Raw genomic sequence first — 14,426 nt, 5'->3', positions numbered from 1 at the left:
GGGTAACAAAGGGCTTAAGGGCACTCATGGCGATTGCTCTTGTGATGAGCAGTGTGCAAGGAACACTGTACGGTCCCTAGGGTTCCGCTACTAAAAAATAGCTGCTTCCCCATCCTCCCCTCCTTTCATGTCAGATGCCATGAGTGGTTTTGTCTCCGCGCGGCTGATGAAAACCACGGACTTGGATTAGAAGGCATGGTTAATCAAGCCCTTGCTCTCTCAAAGATGGATCACTGTTATGTTTAGACAAATCAGTGTGGTGTGAGAGTATGGAGGACCACTTCATGGCTTTCTCATCATCTCTGATGGCATTCTGAAGAGATACCCTGCAACCAAGGAGCCCCTGGCTAATGGAAATCTGATGCATGCAGCAAGGAACACATGCTAAACAAAGCAGCGCTGTTTGTACGGACAGATGTACGAAGCAGCAGCAGTATAATACTGTTATTGCTGGTTATGAGACTCAACCTGACCCTGCTGTGAGCTCCTATTACTACTTTAATACTAATACAATAATACATATACTTTTAATACTCATAATAAACTACAATACATACATACCAACATAATGTCCTTTTACCTAGCCAAAGCAACAGTATTATGTTGAAAAGAACCACCAATAAATGAATTGAAGAAAGTTGTAAACAGTCTTTGTCTTCAAATCAATATTACACTATATAGTATACTATCAAATCAAGATACACTATTATTGTACCTGAAAATGTCAGCATTCCCAATGGTATTTGGTTAAAAAAAATGGTATTGGTGTAATACATACGCTGCAACAAGCAATTCTATAAAACACATACACAGAACAAATACATTTAAAAATGTCATATCTAGTCAAGTCAAGTTTATAGCTTTAATCACAGTACAGTCTCAAAGGGCTTCACCAGGTTCACATTTCACATAGAATATAACAGCATCCCCGAGTCTTAACCTCCACCCAGGCAAAGGAAATCCTCCCAAAAAAACACCCCAAAAAATAAAGAATTCCTGGGAATGGACCATAAAAGGAGGGATCCCTCTTCCAGGCGGCAACAAGTACAGAGTGGGCAATGTTATTAGCATTAGATGACAAGCCTTAAACTATATAATACGCCACGTTTGAAAAGACAGCATAGCAGTGTATTGTGCTGATGCATTTCTGCTGGTACAGTGCATTTCTAATCTCTCCAATTTATTTCTTACTCTGCTTTTGAATAAGGTATTCATACTGAAAATTAACTGAATCCATCTATTGAAATTTTAATGTCGCCCAAATTTTCGTTTCCAGAGGTACCTAAAGCACTTTTAAAGCCCCCGTGGATTTTTTTTTGGGGGGGGGGGGGGGGGTCGGTCACAGTTCATGGTCTCATGGCCTCAGCACAGGGAGCGGGTAACAGCTGCAGGGCTGAGCAACAACAACCCACCCGCGGAACAAGTACTCAGACATGGGAAGACTTTTCAATGCGTTCAGCCCTCTCAGCGCAGGGGACCTTACGACCACAGAGCATTGGACTGTCGACGGCAAAACCCTTCAGTCTCCCTGAGTCAGGGAACGACCGTGGAGTCTGCAACCAGATCCCCTTCACATCTGGCAGGACAGCCTTCCACTCTGGCAGGTACATCAAACCCGCTAATACCAAAACCACATCAAGAAGAACTCAATTGTCTGTCTGGATTTCCCTTCCCTGCAACGCCCAACGAAAACACAAGCAGCGCAGATCATAAGCCCATGGAATTTGACTTCGAGATTCCTATTGCAGTGACCCCAAATCCCAATATCTTCAAAGGCGTGCGCTGATAAAATATTACGATTGTGTTACAGAGGACTTAAACACATTTGGGACACGGATCTCGAGTTGAATTGCTAAATGGCTTGGGTTGTTATGGAACATTCTGTCAAGGTAGTCCTTATTAATTATGGATCAGCAGTGCATATTAAACACCATAAACATCTTTCCACTGGTAGAATTCATTATTTAGTTCACAAGAAAATGTCCTTTCAGGATTTTTGCAGCAAAACTCCCGCGTCATTCCAAAGTGAGTGAGTGAGTGAGTGAGTGAGTGAGCGAGCGAGCAAGTGAGTGAGTGAGTGAGTGGGACGACTGCCGTCTCTGGCTTCACTGCAACTCAGAATTAACATTTTGTTTGGCCGGAGAGGTCACATGACAGCTGCGAGCAAAGGCCCAGAGGGGGCTTTCTGCTGTGAGACGGTCAAAATTTGGGGGCAAAAAAAAAAAAAAAAAAAAAAAAAAAGATATTCTGTCTTTCCATGACATCACCCAGCCAGGAATCTGGGACTTTGAATGGGAGCGAGGGGCTACAGCTGCTAGAAGCCGCAGCGCCATCTGCTACCGACTAAAGCTCCATGCTGCTTTCCGTGCAGCGTTGAACTTCTGTGGAGCAGACGAGTGGTGGAAGCCAGTGAGCCAGGAGGGGGCTTGAGCCTGACTGGCAGCCCCGCACATCTTTAGTGGGTTCAATATTATTTTTGTTTTTTTTGGGGAGGGGTGGTTAAAGGAAAAAATATGGTATTCTTTACCCTGAGCCTTATATTTCGATCAGTTGGAGTCAACCGGAGCGATTGGCATCGGAATCTTTTCAATTGATCCAGCATTGAGCGAGGAGCTTCAGCCAGCTACCGCGTTTATACAACATGTTTAACGACTAAAACTTAAAGGAGTTTGAAAGGAAATCTCGACCAGTCTTCGGCGACAAGAAAACTCTGGTGTTTTTAATTAAAACTGAGATGTACGCATGCAGAAAAAAAACCTACATAACAGCGCTACTCACCGTACATCTTCCCCTCGTCGGAGAGGATGATCTTCCTCCGCCCGCAGGGAGGGTAGATAGCCAGAGCCTCCTGGAAGCTCTGCTCGATGTCAGGGCTCCAGACGCCCTCGGCGTCGTTGTCCATGGGCTTGTCCGCCGAGTCGCTCATCCTCTCCATGTCTTCGGCAGGGCTCTCGCTGCCGCTCCAGCTGCTGGGATCAATGGTGGCGGTCGGGCTCTCCAAGCCGAGGCCTGGAGCGGACTAGGGGGAGACCTGGAATTCCCCAAAAACAGACAGAAGCCACCCGTCACTCTCCATGGCGGACACACAGTCATCCGCCTCCAGGAAAAAACAAGACGGGACACACGGCCGCCCGCTCTACGGCACAACATGGAGGAGACCCCGCCAAACACCGGGAGCGTTTGCCAAGCGTTTCGTCAAGCTGATTTATCAGGGATGCTCCAAGGTTTAAATAACGGTTGTCGCCTCACTTTGAGTTGTCGAGTAGTGGAGCCTCCTCCTCAGCTAATCCCAGCATCATCTTTTACAGGCCTCACAAACTCCTCTTTAAGTGATGCTGCAGGCGACTTACATGAGTTAGTACCCATGGGTTGTATTTTGAAAAGAAACATAAAAGCCTTTACTCTTGTGTTATAAATTACAAAATATTGGCAATGCACTTGACAGAGTATGAACAAACTACATTTCACTTTTTCTGACCTTGTGATTTTGTGTCAAGAGTGAATAGATTGCTGAATGAAGTGGTGAAAAGAACCCGATGAAAGGGGATTTTAATCTATAAATTGCTTTGATTTGTCTGCCCTGCATGATTGACAATGATGGGGTTTTTTTTGGCCAAAGTCATTGACATCGCTTTCCAGTTCTTTATAAGAAATTTGGTTTCGGGTCAATCGCTCAAAAAACAACAACAAAAAAAAAAGTCACCATCAAACTACCTTAAGTGGCTGCCCAGCAGCAGCCACTTTGTAATTCAATGACCTTTGAAATCCAGGTCTAAAATAACAGTTATTTTACATCTTGACAGTCGCCACCGACAACAAGTTCATTTGGACAATCAGAGGAGTGATAATAACAATGGCAAAGCAACCCCATTCATGTCAAATACTGTTTGAAATGGTTTTCCAGTTTTTAATTTTTCTTTAACACTGGGCATCTATTCTTCTGTCAAAGTTCTACAAGGTCCGCTGAAGGTTTTCAGCCTTGATTTGTTGTCTGAGAATTTAATGATCTGCATCGTCAAAAGCACTGACCTTTGACAGTCATTATAAATTATTTTTTGTTTTTCTTTAAAAACTTTCAGAGTCGTGAGGTCACTATACTGTTCACACAACACAACTTTGTCTTGTGATCGGGAATCTTGCAGTCGCTGTGGTTTCACCCTCTATGAATGATCGGCGACAGGCAGTCACAGTTACGAGCCTTTTCACCAGGAAGAATCCCCGGCAATTCTGTCGGGCCTCCAAACTACGTTTTGTCACCAAAACACACACGAAAAGTGACACGATGCCGTGCGCTGTGAGCCATTCACACCACACGCCCGTCCTGCGATCTGCGGCTTTGCTTGGTGATGTCCAAAAACCTGCCGGCGAGCAGAAAATCAGGCCAGAATCACGTAGTCTGAACTCAGCATTAGCACTTTTATTTTGCGTCACATTGAAATGGGCATTCTTCGTGGAACTGCCAAAATTGCTTATTTTCCTGCCACGGCTGGAAGTCTTTGATTGTTATCTTTTTTGTTGTTGTTGTTGTTGTTTTGTTGTTATCTCTTTTTCAGATAACAGATTGTTATCTGTTATCTTTTTTTGCCATCTTTTTGATTGAAAGCACAAAAATCAAGATTAAATTGATCAATTATGTATTTCTTTGCCCGATCAAACCTTCAAAGGTATGTCATCTAGAGAGTAGAACAAAAGTTTTAATCAGTACTTTTTAGGGCATCAAACTCTGGAACTTTAAATGAAAATGAGAGGAAATACTATTCTCATGTTTATGCTTTTCCTCAAACTCTCCTGCATCTTCTCTACACTTAATCTGCCTCTTCCCTCCGCAGGCGGCTCCATCCTCCACGGCCACGCACGGCTCTTCTTAAGCAGCACAAGCTGCTGGGAAGTGGGAATAGCAGCATATGTTTCTTCTAGCATATCAATTCATGAGGGGCAATGGGGGATGGGAGCAAGCTGTTGGAAAAAAAAAAAAAAACTCCCACAGAGAAAGAGAGAGAGGGAGGGAGAGAGAGAGAGAGAGAGAGAGAGAGAGAGAGAGAGAGAGAGAGCTTTTACTGAATTCCGTTTTTGTGCGCTTACTGCTGACACTGCAGAACCAACTCCCAAACTGATGAGGGAGGGGAAAAAATTCCCATTTCAACCACTAAAAGGCATGGACACTGCTCCCCTCCACTGCACTGAATGATTAACAACACCAGTAATTACTTCCAGTCTTATATTTCACACACAATGAGTTGTTACACCAGGAAAATATTCTTTTTCACTCCTTTAGCAGACTGAGCCACCTGGATTTTGGTAACATTTGCAATAACTATGGAGTTGTATTTTAAAAATAAAACTTGTTTCGCCGGATTATGATTTATCGCGACAATTCACTTGGGAAGAGGGAAAGATTTTACTTTTCCTGTTTGTTTTCCCCATTTTCACTCGGATGAGCTACTGCTGCTAAAATGCACTTCATTTCAAATAAATCTTGATTGTGATTCAAATGAATTATTTACCTCGGCACAGAGTTGGCCATTTTAATTCTAAAGATGGCCAACTCTCTAAATTCTAAAGAAGAATTTTTAAAGTCTTCTTTAAACATTGTCCGAGGTTGACTAGCAGTTCGGACCTTGATGGATCATTACACAGTATATTATATACACACACACACTAATATATAATATATATATATACACAAATATAATTACATATATATATATTTGTGTGTGTGTGTATATATATATATATATATATATATATATATATATATATATATATATATATATACATACACATATACACACACACACAAACATATACATATATAAAATAATAAATATAGACAAAATAATAAACAAAATATTATTTGCCGCTGACAGAGCTGTCACAGGTGGTTTCCTCTCACATCACACCAGGAAATTAATACTGTTACTGTGATGCTCGCGATGAATTATTGAACCCTCCACTTCACCCCTTTGCCCTCTCACAAAACAAATGACCACACGGAGAAGCAGAGTACATTACCGCCATACTATAACCACTATTTCAGGACAGAAGAGCGGCTCACCAAAAACGCTGAGGTATATCCCACGCGGAAAAGCCACTTCAACAGAAATCCCCATAAAGACAGCGCAGGTTGAAATATTTCCACCATAGTTTTGGTGGGGAAACCATTTTTACAACTTCTAAATCCTTTATCTGCTCATCGTGATCGCTGATGATATCACTTGATGACGATGCTGAATATAAATGGTGGTTCAGGTCAGGAAGTACGTGGTATTACGGACGTTTAAATGGGGGAAAGTCTGAGATTTCAACTCAGACATTTCTGGATGAATGGACAGTTTGAACTAAAACGTAATCACTCAAAGCCCTAATAATTTCAACTGCCTGACCATAACAATACCTGTCACCCATCACCCCTAATTCCATTGACCTTATATGGACTGTCCTATGCATATATAGTGTATTTTGTTATCTTTCCATTTCGTCAGTTTTCTTTTTTGTGAAAAAAAACCTATCTTGCAAAAGATCGGATGGAATTTCATTACATTTTTGTGGCCTGGTGTCCTTTGGGTCTTGAGGGTGAAACGATCACTTTGGACAGTATTCTTGTATCGTTTCATCAGGATACGGGATGCTTTGTTCTTTCTCTCTTCCTTTTCATCACGACCCGCGTCACGATACGTTTGTTTTTTTCTTTTTTTCTTCGACTGGACTGGACAGCTACAACCTTCGCCGTGGGTAACTTCACACGGAGCTGCTCATATGAGGACACAAAAGGGAACCGGGTGCATGTGATCATTGAGGTTGAATATTGGATCACCGATACAATGGTTAACGATGTCACAGGCATCGTTTTTTCACATTAGTGTCTCTTAATTTAGCGGCTTGTAATATCAATTATGATACAAGCACTTCTCATCCAAGTGTCCCCTGTGGTAGTTTGGGGTTAGGTCGCTAGATCTTTTCTTCTGAGTCTATAGACTGTTAAATTGAGATTAATAATTATCTTTATGGACCTTATAGCACAGACCGTCGCCAATTCCCCTTTCAATTACGCTGCTTTCTCCAAATTTCACATCGTATTCGTCCAAATTTACGGATGTATTAAGTGTTTTCACGTCTTCAGCAAGGTTGTGTTCTTCAACAGCAATACTTTGACAAATGTCAATCTATTAAAACACAATATATTTTTTAAGACTTGCTTTTTTTCGTCACACCCACGTCTGGCTGTGATGATAATAACTATATAAATACTAGATGATAACTGTTCCACATTCATTCCTTCCTGTAACCCGTGGCATCGGATAGAGACTTGGTGAGACGAGACACGTGTGAATAACCCGAGCGGCTTCCCTATTAAGGTGGTCACTAAGTGCTCCAGAGTCTAAGGACAAATTATGATGGCGGGACCAATGTATGAATGTCACCCGTGGAAACACACAAGGCCAGTGGATAATTGCATACTCTTGTCTTGGGCTCCATGGAAATAGATGCATCTCTGTGCGGTGTGTGTGGGGGCTGGGGGATGGGGGTATCATCCAAAAGCAACAAGTGAACGTGTCGGCCGGTTTGGGAAGTAGCCGTGATGTGAGGGATCAGACTAATCGTCCGATTACATAAAACCCCTTGCCAAGATTGAATCCGGCTTCCTAAAATTAAGAGGAACCCATTTTACCCATCAGGCGGAGGAGCCAGGTAATGAAATAGCAGAATGAGAGGTCTCCAAATGTAATTTATCATGTGGGGTTGTTTGTGCCCTTATCTCAGAAGGTGCGGTAACGATTCTGTGAATGACTTTTGCGGAGCCCATAATGGCACGGCCGCGGTTAAAATCGACACCCGGCAAAAAACTGTAATTACAGTGCGATTACAAAACTCTGCGTGTCGTATAAAGACATATCCCGGCCTCAGCTTAATTATCGCAGCGCCGGCCAAAACTATTCCACTTTGTGTTGGAGGAATACATCCCCCAAAATAATGTGCATTCTTAATTACAGGCATAGCTGAAATTCCACGTATAGTTTCAGCTGGTGATTAATTAACTGTGGAATAGCGTCTTTATGGAATAAAAGGAGGAGAAGGAAAAAAAAAAAAAAAAAGACATCCACCCGCGAGGACCCTGGTGTTACAAGCTGAGAGGAATCTTAAAAAAAATCGTTGTTCTGTTCATGCAAAAATATGTTAAATATGTTAATGTAAGAATCTACCGAGATGTGCTTTGAATTTCACTCATTTAAAGAAAGCAACATTCAGGGGAAAGTTTGTCTAAAATAAGAAAATAAAAAAATAATAAAAGACAACTTACAACAAGCTAAATTGATCGTCAATTAAATCCGGAGGACATACAGAAGTTGTCGTGCTGCGGCCCCGGCAGAAGTGCACGAAATAGGGTAAGTATTTCTGAAGACTCCAATATTAAAACTAAATAAGAATGTCTAGCCGTACAAACTACAAAAAAATTATCGATTGTCCTGGTATTGTATTCCCCCCCCTGGGGCCTTCATGAGCAAATCAACTGGGTGTGGAGAAGCTTTTCAATACCAATTTCCAAGAGGTCCATGGGAGTAGCTCGCGCCCCGTGCTAATGCCGCCTCTGTTATCGGCGGAGGCTTTTGTGTTTATTTCATGCCTCTTTAACCTGGCGAGCGTCGATGCCATGTATCTGTCTGATATCATCCCACTCAAATCCCAGAGAACCTGGACCACCATCAGGCCGCTCTGGAATCAATCTTTGTTTGTGGGTGAATGGGATTGATTTACAGGTGCTGTCACAAAGCCCTCCCTACCCTCCCTACCTAAGAAGAAGAAGAAGAAGAAGAAGAGGAAGAGGGAGAGGGAGAAGAAGAAGAAGAAGAAGAAGGAGAAGAAGAAGACGAAGAAGAAAAAAAATCTGAATGGAACCAACGTGGCCTGAACGGCCGACGCACCGGGTGTCAGTTTAAGTCTTTACGACGCTGGAAAAAAAAAGACCAATGAACAAAGCCGAGAGAGTGAGAAACGTCCTCATCACCTACCCTTGGGTTGTTTGCCGAGGCACACAAAAAAGGATATATATTATAAAATAAACCTAAACAATTTGTCCTCCAAACAGAATGGAATGTGTGAAAAGGAAAGAAAATCATCTTCTTTCAGAAGACGTGTGCATTTTAGGCTGCACGCGCGCGTAGAGCAAAGAGGGGGAAGACATAAAGCTCAGGAAATTAAAGGTGTAAATAAAGGTCCATCAGATAAAGGGTGCGCTGACAGTTATGAGCAGCACCAGACCTGGCTGCCGGCTCATCCAGAAAACGTGTGGATGGAAAAAAAGATATAATAAGAGGAAGAAATCAGGGAACGGGAACCAAGGCCCCCGCCAGCGCCGCCTGCAAAAACCCACACTGCGGTCTTCCCCATTCCCCTACTTCTTCCTTTCCTCTGCTTGTCCACCTCTGCCTCCCCGTTCTCCTGGCGTGAAGAAGTGCGGTCGCGGCAGGGGAGAAATACACCTGGGAAACTGCGGAATTTATATTTATGTTTTTATTTTGACCTACGGCAATCACACTGAGGGAACAATGGCTCCACCTGCCATCGGCGCATGACATACTGTACGTCTGTGTGACGACCCAAAATAAAAATAAGCACTGTCCAACTAAGGAGAAATCATCTTGACAAAATACCTAGGCGTGCTCCCAAAACAATCAAATGTCCGCAAAGCTGCTCCCTTGTAACATTGGTGAACTCAACAATAAGTCAGAATAAAACAGGATAAGTCTGTTTTAAAATATAAAATGTTTCCTAATCAGACTAACTTATTTAGCGATGATATTGATAATGTATCAGATTTCAGCCTGACAGGCTACAACATGGACACACAAAAAAATTTGCTTGATTCCCTGGTAATTTTTGACACGTAGAAGCATGTTTACTTAAGGAGAAAAACAACAATCATTATGTCCTTTGTTCTTATGACTCCAAACACCCATCACAATTCTATATGGTTCGGTGAAAATCATAAAAATCAACTGGGGCTCAATTTTGTCTGACACCAAGAACCTGAGTACTCCTTTCACGTCAATAAATAAAATGGAATCATATTCCAAACCCAATACTCACCAATAAACATACATTCATGCAAAAACAAGGAAGCACTTTGCGGAGCTGATGTTCTAACTAATTTGTACGATCCTAATGTTGGGAGTTAATCTGCATCGGCTGTGATACTGACAAAACCGCAGCCATCGATGAAAGGTTTTGTTGGGATCTACTAGGAGCCAGAGACTGGGGAGCATGGTGCCAGAAAGACTGCAGAGCCCGCACTGAAATACAAGCCACAAATTATGAACCGTCTGAGCAGAAGAAGCCAGTCGCTGGCTTCGCCCGCTGGACGTGCGAGCGGGACGCGGCGGCAGCAGTGCCGCGGCAGCCCAAACTAGGAAGGGAAGTCGCCTGAAAGCCGAGATTTCCCGCTCCGACCGTGGCCAAGAACTCCAAACACTTTTCAGCGGTTTCAGAAAACTGACTCATCTAATGACACATGGATTATATATTCCTTTCTTTTCATCTGGGTTTGATCTCAAGGACATCGCTCGGCTCCATTTGTTTTCCTCCAAATAGGAGCAGGCGATGTCACTAACAAATCACAGCGTCCAAACAACTCCGCAAATGCTCTTCTCTATCATAACGGGCGGATTAATGTGCGATCTGTGGGAGACGGCCCTGGGATGTGTGTTTGAAGGCTCAAGGAAGTGACATGAAGATTCAGAGGTGGTGTTTGCTGAAATAAAAACGGTCAAAGAAGGATTCCGACCTTTGGAGCTCGCTATAAAACGTGCTTGCGGGCCCCGTGGAGATAAATGGGTTCCTTAGAATGGAGTCAAAACATGAGAGGAAATGACATTCGTAGCATGTTTGCCATGAGAGCAGAAAGAGGAAAAAGTCGTATTGCAGTTCTAACCACTAAGGTGGCTGAAAAGGCCAAAGTGCACTCAGTAGCTCGCAGTCATTTTATGGCTGTAGTACTGAACCAGATTTACTTAGATGACGTCAGTGGCTTTGAGCCAGCTTTTCTTTTTTGGTGGCACTCTGCGCTGGCCTCACAGGGGCCCTGCTCAAACTGCTGAGCAGCAGCCCACACTCTAAAATTCCCTTTCTAGACCCGGGTTTACCTCAGGGCAGCCGCGGTCTGCAGGCACACAGGGCCGTCCTCTTTACAAACCAGCCCTGACGGTTGAAAAGCGCTGGTGTTTTGATGCTGCCCGACATGACCCCTCCTAAGCGTCTAGTCTGATTCTACAATGAATTACACTCCCTAACGCTCAAAAGCGCAAAACATGTCAGAGAAAACACAGAATCTACATGAATTAGCAAGTTGAAATAAAAAAGCAACGGCAAGCCCAATACCAAAAGCCAACGCATTAAATGCCAAGAATGCCAAACATTCAAGGTCAAGATTTTTTCAACCTAATAATCTTGATCCATTGCCACCACCACTACATGTACATGACACCAAAACAGCTTCAAGTTCGATTTTGGCAGCTGAGTTTGCATCCAAACACAGTGGTATTAAAGGTTTTACCACGTCGCTCTTTCTTATGGCTCACACTGATATCTCTCAATAAAAATAATAATAATAATAATAATAATAATAATAATAATAATGCGTCTGAATGAAACATAACTGCACAGACTAATGTTTTGGGAATATCCCCCCCCAAAAAAACTGATTGAACCGAGAAGGCAAACAAACAAGAAGAAATAGCCTCGTCAAATGAACTTTGCAGTAGATTTGCATATCGGTTTGAAATACACGCACAAGGTATAGACTATATAAGCACAAGTCCTGTTAGACACAGCATTTCTTCTTGCAGAGCGAATTTCATTGACAAAGTCATAAACAGGTAGAAGCAGACAGACGTGTAGCCATAAAAACTGATAATACATCATTTAATAATGTGTCATCCTCAGCTCCTAATCCATGAACGTATGTCTATGTTACAATGTAGAACGTGGAACATTTGTCCATCGACACTGGGACCAAGCCGTCGTTTTCAAGGATGGACCTCAAATCCCACTTTTCAAAGTAAAAACTCATGGTCAATTGAGACAATATCCTATGCTTGCCATTGAAAATGTTGTGCCAGCCATCGTCCAACAGGTCCGCCGGTTGCATAAGCTGAAAACAAAGCATCTTGTTGCTCGCTTCTTTTTTTTTCCTCCTTTTTTTTTTCTTTTTTCCTTTTTGATTATTCCAGCAGGCAGATTTAGTTCTTACAAGTGAGACACGTCTGGGTTGGATCTAATTGGAGTCCCAGCTTTACTATAAACGATAACAGCCAGATTAAAAGGTATGAAAGGAAAAGGTGACATTCTTTCAACGCCGCGTCTGTGAATGGTAAATCCACAAATAACGACAATAGAACATGTTTGGTTTTGACACGCGGGACAATTTGCTGGCCCTATGCAGGCTTTTTTTTTTTTACGCTGTACACACTAATTGAAAGAGTGGATTTTGTTATAGCAACAGTTGGGGAACTGGCATTCACATGTCCCCTTGTTAAGTGGATTGATTAGAGCCACTAAAATAATACAATGTAATAAACAACTAGTTATTGCTATTAAGCCGATAATACCATCGGCACACTATAAAGGCCTTGTCTTGTCTGGACAGAACCCTAGTTTGGTTAACTAGAAATGTGATTAGGCAGAGATCATGATCGCCCTTGGCTCTTTTTTTTTTTTTTTTTTTTTTTAACAACACAAATGTTACAAAAACATACGTCTGCAAACTATGGAACTATGGACTTGGTTTGATTCTTCGTCAGCCTTGGACTAACTTATCATACTCCCGGTGCTTCGGGACTGCACACCGAGTGACAACCACAGAGTGCACGACCTACTGTGGCGTATACATTCCAACCTGGAGGTGCCACACAGCGAGGCATTTCCTCTGTTTTAAACTATAATCCGTAGTGGCGCTCGAATAATCGGGAAAGTCCAACTTTGTTACCCAAGCCATGGCTGCCACGAATGGCCAGCTACACCTAGTCCCCTGCATGTTCAGCTGAGCAGGCACATCCCAAAATAAGGCGGATCAGGGGGGGAAAATGGAAACCAGCACACAGACTACAACAGCACACACGGCGAGGGAAACCAGCGGGCTGACACGGCTTTATTGTTTTAGAAATCGCCATTGGAAAAAAATAAAATAAAATAAAAAAATAAATAAAAATAAAACAGCCTTGTTTCGCTGAAGCCAACTACCTGTAGGAGGCTACTTCTCCTCCGGCCTGAATAACAGCACAGTTTCAGGGGGGGGAGACGGGGAGTTGGAAACGCCGTTCGCTAGCCGTCTCGGGGGCAGCGTGACGTGGAGACGGATCTTTCCGGGGGATAAATATCGGGAAATATACTCACTCAAAGTTCAGCTGCGGGTGGGAAAATCGCGGCCGGTGGGTTCGGAGCAACAAGTCTTCCGTTGCGCGCGGCTCTCCCTCCAGCGGAACCTCCAACTCGATCCAACTAGGGAGAGGGGAACACCGGGGCTGTGTTTATCCGTCATCTTGTCCAAAACTAGTAGTTTGTGCGCGGACCGAGCGCGGATTCCCACTCCCGCCCGTCGTCCCGCCACTCGACATGCCGCGTCGTGTGTTGTTCGCAGGGCGTCAACTTATGATCGGGCGTCTTCCCAAAAAATGTCAAAAATGTGGAAGATTTTTTTTTTTTTTTTTTTTCTCCCCCCCCGGACGCTGTGTGAGTGCGGTGCGCCGCAACACCGAGGGGGACAGAGCGCCACACGGACACGAAACCGGCCATCACACCGATGGAATTACTTAGACAAAATAATAATAATAATAATAATAATAACCATCCGTGGTGAACTGTACAGCACATTGTATATCGTTATGCTTTTTCTCAAAAACAAAACTGTCAAAGGTAAATGACCCAAAAGTCGGCAAAAAAAAAAAAATCTGTTTGCATATCATTAACTACATCGAAACTTACCTCAAACACCTCCGTTATTGACATTCATACAAATCACCCCCTTGTTTTCTTTCTTTTTTTTTTTTTATGTGATTTTATAGATTATTATTATTTTTTTTAAACTGTGTTAAGTTAATGTAATGATTCTGGGTGTACGTGGGTCGCAGGCTTGCTGACAGAGATGCGAAGAATGCTCGGAATGAGAGCAGGAATGAAATGAACGCAGGGAGCGGAGCTGGGAGAAGGGGGCGGAGCCTGCGCGACGTCACCGCGGTCCCACAGTCACCACACGGGAGGGTGACCTCACAGGACACGGCGAGGGAAAAAAGTGATGATGATAATAATAATAATAATAATAACAATAACAATAATAATAACAACAATAATAATAACAATAACAACAACAACAATAATAATAATAATAATAACAATAACGACAATAACAATAGTAATTATTATAATTATAATTATAA

The 14,426-nt window shown here is 42.8% G+C and overlaps 1 protein-coding gene across 5 annotated transcripts in view; it reads right to left on the bottom strand.

The window, feature by feature from the left end:
• The window catches only part of tead1b (TEA domain family member 1b), a 49,942-nt gene extending 35,818 nt beyond the window's left edge, over positions 1-14,124 (bottom strand). For 4 of the 5 annotated variants that reach the window (XM_079997657.1, XM_079997658.1, XM_079997659.1 and 1 more), the window contains exons 1-3: positions 13,975-14,124; positions 13,387-13,491; positions 2,779-3,031 (exon numbers count right to left, since the gene is read on the bottom strand). In XM_079997657.1, coding sequence (XP_079853783.1) covers positions 2,779-2,935 — 157 coding nt within the window. In that variant the 5' untranslated portion in view covers positions 2,936-3,031; positions 13,387-13,491; positions 13,975-14,124. The remainder of the gene's footprint in view (positions 1-2,778; positions 3,032-13,386; positions 13,492-13,974) is intronic. The other variant, XM_079997661.1, reaches the window with a different exon arrangement.
• Between the last annotated feature and the right edge of the window lie 302 nt (positions 14,125-14,426).

The sequence above is a fragment of the Zeus faber genome (genome assembly GCF_960531495.2).
Source record: "Zeus faber genome assembly, chromosome: 3".
In the NCBI taxonomy this organism is placed as follows: Eukaryota; Metazoa; Chordata; class Actinopteri; order Zeiformes; family Zeidae; genus Zeus; species Zeus faber.
Note: the sequence above shows the minus strand (reverse complement) of the source record. Positions and strands in the feature narration are given on the sequence as shown.